The sequence below is a fragment of the Meleagris gallopavo genome, chromosome 4 (assembly GCF_905368555.1).
Source record: "Meleagris gallopavo chromosome 4, MGAL_WU_HG_1.1, whole genome shotgun sequence".
NCBI lineage: Eukaryota > Metazoa > Chordata > Aves > Galliformes > Phasianidae > Meleagris > Meleagris gallopavo.
In genome coordinates, this window is record NC_139407.1 from 24,216,253 (window position 1) to 24,225,335 (window position 9,083).

The 9,083-nt window shown below is 37.5% G+C and overlaps 1 protein-coding gene across 1 annotated transcript in view; it reads right to left on the reverse strand.

Moving 5' to 3' along the window:
* GPM6A (glycoprotein M6A) overlaps positions 1–8,602 on the reverse strand; it is a 137,764-nt gene extending 129,162 nt beyond the window's left edge. The window contains exon 1 of the mRNA XM_085221941.1: positions 8,542–8,602. Coding sequence (XP_085078067.1) covers positions 8,542–8,602 — 61 coding nt within the window. The remainder of the gene's footprint in view (positions 1–8,541) is intronic.
* Between the last annotated feature and the right edge of the window lie 481 nt (positions 8,603–9,083).

Consider the following 9,083-nt stretch of genomic DNA (forward strand, 5'->3'; position numbering starts at 1 on the left):
CATAATCCAGCTACATAAAGCAGCTGTAGTCTGAAGACTGTTCCTGGAAAGGATAAGGCCTACAGGCCTATGATACAGACACAAGAACTCTAGTCAAGCCATGAAGACTAGAAGTTACCCTGGCATATGTTAAAAAGAACATTTATTTAGCAAAAGGGATTTGGAATTAGGCAGCTTTCATGTTTACTTATGATTTTTAATCAGTAAATTCCATCTAATATATTTCCTACAAATGAATAATTTTGATACCTTGTTCCAGTAAGTATCTGCATCTCAGATTTATGAGGAAGTTAAGGAGACTGATATGCCTAGGGCTGGTTCATGTCTCAATACTACTGCATACACCTAGAAATTAGGAGATTTCACAAGAGAACACATGGTACCCTACCTCAAGGGAAAAGAAAAAAAAGTAGCCAAACCATTAACATTAGGCAAAAGCAAAATACCCAAACAGAAACAAAGCTCAGTGTGAAGGCTGCCCTTCTTTAACAAAACCATAATTAGGCACAATCCAAAGCAAGGACAGCATTCAACAAGATAAATACTGTCAAAAAAATAATCACAGAATCACAGGGGTTGGAAGAGAGATCGTCAGGAGATCATCAAGTCCAACTCCCATGCTAACACAGGCTCTTTACTGCAGGTTACACACAAAAGTGACCAGTCAGGTTTTGTACATCTCGAGAGGAGGAGATTCCACATACCTCACTGGACAGAATATTCCAGTGCTCTGTAACTCTCAAAGTATGGAACTTTATCATCATGTTTGTATAGAATTTCCTATGTTACAGTTCATGACCACAAACCCCTGCTCTGACACTGGACACCACTGAAAAGAGCCTTGCTCCATCCATTAAGCACCGATGAGATCTCCCCTCAGTCTTTTCTTCTCCAGACTGAACAGCCTCAGCTCTCTTGCCTTTCTAGACACAGTACTCTAGACTTAGCCTTCCCAAGGCAGATGAGAGGGTAAGGATAACCTCATTCCACCTCCCAGCCACATTCTTTTTAACGCACCCCAGAATACCATTGGGCTTTCTCATGATATAGTGTGAGCTTCAGCAGATCACGTAGCTTCACTTTCTCGCAACCACCATCCTTTTCCTTCCACCACTATTGAACACCTACCAGCAACCAGTGCCTTCTCCATGCTACTCTTGCAAGTAGCATTTAGCATTAGATTTATCTATTGATGATCTTAAACTGTCCTAACCACATACAACCGAGTAATGGCAACAGAGCACAGCCTGAGTTCTACCCCCTAGCAACAGACTGTCCGGCCTGTATAACCCATTAAGTTCCAAAATCTAGGCTTTTGACACTCAGACTATAAGTCCAGTGAGATTTTGGACAAAGTTTTTAGGTTCTCAGACAACACTGAAAGAAAAAGTTCTAAGCACAGGTGTAAAAGTAAGATAAATAACTGACATTCATAATTTTAACAGGTACAGCATCCAGGAAAGGTCTCCAGCAAGGGACAAAAAAAATTTTTTGATAGCATTCATATCAGTTTTTGTACTCCAAAGAATTTGCAACACGTTTTTAAACAGGAAAGTCTCAGCTGTCACATATTTCCAGACAGGTACATCTATTATTCTTTTAAATCAGTACAGAGATATCAAATGCATATACACAGATATTATAAGATGAACTACTATATGCTGAAAACCATATGGTTTTCTCCCTTTGAAACAGCATAATACACGTTTATAAATAAACGAATCCATTTTCAAATACTAGACGATACTCTAAACCACATTTAGAGTAAATCTCTTCACAGAATTTCTTAGGATTCAGAATGCAACAGCAGGAACAATTAAAAAATAGATTCACTGGGAAAGAACATGATTATTTTAGATTGCCTGGAAGGCAGCATGTACTATATTAATAAGTCAAGAATAAGTTCTATTTTACTCCTGGAATAAACTTAGCAGACTCCCACTACTTAGAATTAACACACTTACTCTTTCAAGGCAAGTAGTCTCTGAAACAGAATTTCTAATGTAAATGCAATTTCAGTGCAACAGTTTACTGAATTCCACTCAAAGAAAAGAGTGTTCGTACTTTGAGACATTCAAAATAAATTATGCAAATAAACATGACACTTTATCTTGGATATTAAAGCATTATGTTTTGACATATGCACTTATTTCCTCTCACATACCACAGAAAACTACATTAAAACTCAGAACATTCCACAACACATAATACACCAAGAGAACTTCATTTAGTAATTTAAAAGCAATTCTTGCATTCATTATCGCTTACCAATGACTAGTCTGTTTACGGTACTGTTCTAGTAATTAGTAATATTAATTCCTAAAAACTTCTCTTTAAAGAATAAAGGACTTGTTGAGATTTTAAAATTTGTTAGTCCTGAAAAAAAAAAAACCACAGAAAAAGGACTTTTAAAAAGAATTACTTAATCATATTATTGTTACAGAATTCTCTTTAGTTACAAGTAGTGATATTTAGTAGTTACTGTCTACACTCCCCTTCAAGTATCTAAACTCTAAGGCACAGCTGAGCTAAGTACAGAGAACAGCATCCCCATATAACATGATGAAAAACTCAACAACACCAAAACAAAGCCAGAAACTACAGTGCATAAGGACTTGCTTCAACACAACAGCAGAAGGCTCAGAAATAAAGAAAAAGAAACACTTACCTCCAGAAATGTATTACCCCAAGTACGTAGAGTGCTCCAGCAAAATCCCCTTACCTCCACTGCCAGCTCTTAAATAAGATCTCGGAAGGGGTGGATCCTGGCTCCACACCTTCTGGCCACTCAGATGCATTACATGCACCTGAGCTCCCCTGTGTTGGCCCTGACTTCCCATCAGGTGCTTTATCACTGGTTCAAGCTATGACTTAGCATTTCCACTACATCCTGTTAACACAAGGAATAGATAAGAAAAGATAAGGTCAGGGTACGCTACTCTCCTGTTGAGCAATCTATTTCTGTAACAAAAGGCATGCTTTGTATCACAGGACTATAATGATTTGGCACATTTTGTAGCTCAGACTCACAGAACACCTAATACATAGACAATACTGAGACTATGCAGGGAACACCACAGATACAACTGTCCCAACTACTTTTTGTTCAGAAATCAGGAAATAATGATCTCACTGCAAAAGACATAAGATATAAAATATATTTTTCACTGAAGTCCAATTGAGGAGTACTCACTCGAAATAGAGGATACAAATTCACTCTATTCTCTGTCAGAAAAGATTCAAACAAGTCCTTAATAAAGCATAATTCTCTGCATGGTACATATATGGGAACTGTTAAGTCAGTGCTTGAACTGGTGATGGAGCACCTGGTGAAGGGCTATGGCTTGGCCCAGGAAGCACAGGCACATTGTTCACACCTGTGCTCCCCGCATGACCAGAAGGAGTGAATCCAGTGTGGAGACAACCTGGGTTCATATAAGGGCCAGCCACAGATAGTGAGATGTTTTTTGGACCTAGGCTGCATTGCTAGAGAGACCCTTTACCAGTTGGGTGAGTTTGACTTTTTTTCTATATGTGACTATTAGTCTACCTACAATGCTTTACCTGATATTGCTAAGAATTTGTCAGAAATAGTACTGCTCCTTTGTGTGGGGAAACAACAACAACAACAACAAAAAAGTATATTACAATTTCTCTCTTGTCATGTTAAAAAAATATTAAAATATCTACAGTCCCTTTTGATAACTTTGAAAGTACATTCTTTGTTATGTATCGCTGCTAAAGTACCAAAGCTAGTTGCAGATTAAATGCTACTGCTATCAATTAAGCACTTTCAGGTTTCTTTCAGTAATCTCAGATGAATTCTACTTGATTCTTGCAATTAGTCACTGATTAAAAATCTCTTCTACTCTATGTAATGTTTTGGTTCTGTCCCCCATTGGGGGACTCTTACTCATCTATATTAATTAACAGTCCAATAAATAACATCACAATAATTTAGCTTTACATTTCATGGTTGTATTTTTCCTGAACACAAATTTTGTACCTCAGTAGTCTATCAGTTCCCACTTTAATAGTTTCTTTATGACTTAAGCAAGTTTGTTGGGGGAGTTCATGTCTATGGGAACTTACTGCTTATATCTCTCTTCTCTTGTCTTAAACAAAATACAATATTATTGAGCTTTTGTGCTTTTCTCTACTAGATACGCTGTTTTTGAGTGTGAAAATTGTATTCAACTTTCAACAGGAACCTGCTTAGGACTCCTCAATTTTTTGTTAGTGTTTTTTTTTTTTTTTCTCCAGTACTCCCTTAAAAATTATTAGGGTCATTAAGATCAAAGAAAACTTCTAAGATCACTGAGTCCAACCATCGGCCTATCACTAATTTTGCCCACTAAACTATGTGCTGAAGTACTACATCTCTATGTTTCTTGAATGTCTTCAGGGATGGTGACTCCACCACTTTCTTGGGTAGCCTGTTCTAGTGACCAGCCACTTCTTAAGAGAAGTTTTTCCTAACATCCAGGAAAAAATAGAAAGAATACGAAGACATTACAGACTTCACATTGATTAAAAACTGTTTGAAAGCTAGATGGATTGTAATGGATGCTCAATCATACCATATAAAATTAATACATCAGCCTTGGATACACTCCATTTCTTCATCAAATACACTCCATTGACACAGATCAAAGCAGATATATATTTAAAAAATTTTATTTCTAATAAAATTGAATGGGTCAAATATGCTAATGTGCTACTTCAGTATATGTGGTAATAGAATGCTGAGGAACGAGCTGTAAGCGGTTTGTTACTTAAGATACTCAAAGAATTAATTTTATGCTGGCATATACTGTAATTAGAAATAGCTCTGTGCATCATGATTAAACTAGTAGCTATGGAAACCAAGGCACATGAGAACACATCTAAAATGAGAATACTGATTATACCAATCATAAAACTCCCCTAATCTGTTTATTTTTCATCTTTGCCATAATGCAAAGGGTAGATACTACCTTTTTCTTAACCTTTCTATGTGTGGAAAGAATACTGCTTCTTATCAAATGCATAGATTCTGTTTTCATGTTAGTTTCTTAGCCCACACAGCCTTGGGTGTTAAAAGCACATAATTTTAATGATCATTTTGTATTAACTAATTATATAGTTATCCCTTTACAAAGTAAGAGATCTACAGTTCCAAGAACATAAATCTCCATTGTACTCCATCCCGTTAGCCATTCTGGTAGCCGTCTACTGATCTTTCTCTAGTTTACTAATCTCCTTATGGAAGTAGGACCACCTTGCTATGCTGGCTACAGTTACTATGGCTTCTAGGAATAGAGATAGCTTTCACTACCAAATACTGGCTCATATTTAATACTACCACTCATCAGGGCTCTCAGATTATTTTTCACAGCATTGTTCCTTAGGCAGTCATTCACCAGCTTGTGCCATTGAATGAGTTTATTCCAGTCTGGATTCAGGACTTTGCTCCTGTATTCATAAGATGTCACCAAATACCTTTTTGGTTCAATCCTACAGCTAGTCAAGGTTCTTCTGAATAGTAGCCCTGCATAGAGTCCAATGTATAGACCACCTCTCTTCCTCACCCACTTTACTGTCATTCATAAGCATGGTACTTTCCATCCCATCATCAATGCCAAAGCAATTAAGCAATATTTGCACCAGTAGCAAACCTTGAAGAACATCATTTTTAACCAACCATAAATTAGGCTTCAAGCTGTTTACTTAAAAAATACAGTGCAGTGGCTTTCTCAACCATTGGGCCTCCAGCCTGTCTCTCTCCAATCTGGCTACCAAAGCGCTACAAGAAATCATGTCAAAATATCTGATTAAGTCAAGGTAAACTTCCTATGCTGTTCTCCCTTTTTCCACAGAGCCAGCTCTTTCATCATGGAATGTAATCAGGTTAGTCAGGCATGATTTGTTCGTGGTAATCCATGCTGGCTGTTCTCAATTTCCTTCTTTAAATCCTTATGCCTAAGAATGGTTTCCAGGAAAATTTATTCCATAATCTTACCAAGAATTGAGGATGGCTTTTATGTTGTTCCCCAGCCTTCCTTCCCAACCTTTTTTGAAGGTGGGTATGCAATTTGCTTTATCCATTTGCTAGAGACCTCATAGTGATCACATGTTTTCAGAAAAAAATGGGAATAGCCTCTCCCATGTTACTTATCTGATTTTTTTTGGCTCTTTTTTCCTCTATGAAAGGTAATATTTTTCTCCCTTAAACTATCACACTAGGAATAGAGGTCTGGGCATCTACTGACCTGAGAACTTTTCAAGAAATCAGTTTGTTTCTTCATTCTCCCAAAACATCTTTCCTCATCAAAGCAAATTTTGATAAAACAATATATGCAGAGTAACACTTCAAAGGACATAGCCTTTTCAATCTTTATCTTTCCTGTTGCTTTGGCCTGTGTTTTTAGCTTCAAAAAGTGCTTCTCCAACTACCAAAACTCCCCTCAACTGTAGGACCTAACAGTGCTGCATCTCTGTGCTAGGAGGTGGAACTAGCAACTTCAGTGGAATCTCATCAACAATCATGGAATCATAGAATTGCAAGGTTGGAAACAACCTGCAAGATCATCTAGTCCAACCTTCCTCCTATTATCATTGCTACCACAAGCCTGTAACCCATATCTCATAGTATCCCATCATAAAAATATCAGTTTGGTATCGTAGCAGTTTTCCTTACACATCTTTAAATTCAACCTCTGTGATCTACACAGTGACTACGCTGAACGTTTTTTCTACGTTTGAAGTCATACCCTTCTCAGTAATAGTAGGTAATAATTTCACAGAATTGCTGGGGCTGGAAGGGACCTTGATATTGTCAAGTCCAACCTCCCTTGCTAATGCAGATCCCTTGCAATAAGTCACACTGGTAAGCACCCAGATAGGTCTTGGATATCTCCATAGAAGGAGACTACGGAGACTTGAGACAACCTATTCCAGTGTTCTGTCACCTTTACTGTAAAGAAATTCTTCCACGTGTTTGTATGGAACTTCCTATGTTTGAGTTTTAGGCCATTGCTCCTTGTCCTATTGCTATGCACCACTGAGAAGAGCCTGGTCTCATTTACTCTATGATTAGCCTCCTATCATCCTTTAGATATTCATAAACATTTATTAGATTCTCTCTTGGTTTTCTTTTCTCCAGGCTGAAAAGACCCAGGTCACTCAGCTTTTCCTCATATGGGAGGTAATTCAGGCCCATCATTTCTGTGGCCCTTTGCTGCACACCTTCTAAGAGATTCTTGTCTTTTTTTGAACTAGGGAACCCGGAACTGGATATGGTAGTCTAAATGTGGCCTGATCAGGGTAAAATAGAGGGAGAGGATTACCTCCTTTGACCTGCTGGCCATGCTCCTTTTAATGCACCCCAACATACCATTGGCATTCTTGGCCACAAGGGCACATTGTTGTTCATGGCCAGCCTGTTGTCCACTAGGACCCCAATGTCCTTCTCTGCAGAGCTCATCTCCAGCAGATAATCTCCTAACCTGTATTGATGTATTCGGTTATTCTTCTCATGGTGTAAGACTCTATGCTTGCTCTTGATTAAACCTTGTTAGGTTCTTCCCTGTCCAACTCTCCAGTCATATTCCCAATTTAGGGGATGCTTACAAACATAAAATTCCATTGGTTTTGCAACAGTATTTTGACAACTGAAGAAGATAAGTCTTTATCTGTGCAAAGTTTAGCCACATTTGTTTCTTATAGCTAATACATCATTTGCTCTGAAAGATGGGAAATCTCTCAAATTGCTTTTTTTTTTTTTCTTTTTTTAATGATATTGGAATTATTTTAGTTTTAGAAGCCACTGGGAAAATTTTGTCTCACAGAGTTCAGGTTTGTTGCTACTGAATTTTATATGTGGGAAGGTAAGGAAACAAAAATGCATTACTAAAATGCATTAGTACTTAAGTTAAAGAAATTACAGCTGGCTAGAATACCTGAAAAATTTTAGCAGCTTGGTTATCAAAAGAACTCCTAAACAGAAGTGTCACTAGCAAAAATATTTACTTTTTCCTACACAAGTATCCTTCATTCATTCATGTTTTTATTATCCTATTCCCCACAGTAATAACTTCAATGATTGCCTGAGCTGTTTCATTCAGTATCAAAGAATATCTGATAATTCTCTGACAATTCTCTGACCAGTTTCACTATTAGCAACAGGTTTCTCAACAGAAGTCAAAGAATATACCATGAAAAGGATTTTTTGTCACATTCCAGAGCATTTATCTTTTCAGAGATAACTGAAGTGCTGCTTATTCCACAAGCAACGCTATGGAATCACTCTACTCCAACATACTCCCTCTCACTTGCTGCTAGTAAGATACGCTATTTTTTTTAACTGAAAAATGATTAATGCTAGTTTGGGTAACTGCTTACTCACCTTAACAACGTCTGAAGCAATGCTGCACTGCTTCACATGCTTAGTAAACAGAAACAGCTATCTACCAGAACTAAGGAAAAAAAAAAAACCTTGGCAAGAATCAGGATACGTTGGCATAATGCCACTGGCACATAGTATCAGTCAGTACTACTTACCTGTAGCAAGTCCTGGACCACAACAGTCAGCATCAACAGTGATATTTGAACGCTCTACCATGGCTCTACCTCTACTGAGCACAATTCTAATACTGCACAGTGGCAGTTTAAAATGTGCTCTTATACTGGATTATTGCTCTATATGTAGAATATGTAGACTATGATGACTGATAATAGAAATATGTACATACTAATGGAAGTATGTGCAAGTTCAAAGCACTGTACAAATCACCTCTGCATTTTTTTAAATCTGTTTCTACCAAATGTACAGAGCATACATTAGCATTTTGCAATTTCCAATGTATGCTGACTAGCAGCAGCTTATCTACATGAGAGAAATCATTCCATGTAGGCTGAGAAGCACAGAATACAGCATGAGAAGATCGTTCTTGAAACTGGAAAGAGTCCAGATGTGACATCAATAACACATGTGCATTTCTTTTATTACAAGGAAACAATTTCAGAAAATAAAGAATAAGCATGAGAATATTTAAGCTGTTTTTTTTTAGGGTTCTGCTCTTGGAGATGACAGCAACAGTACC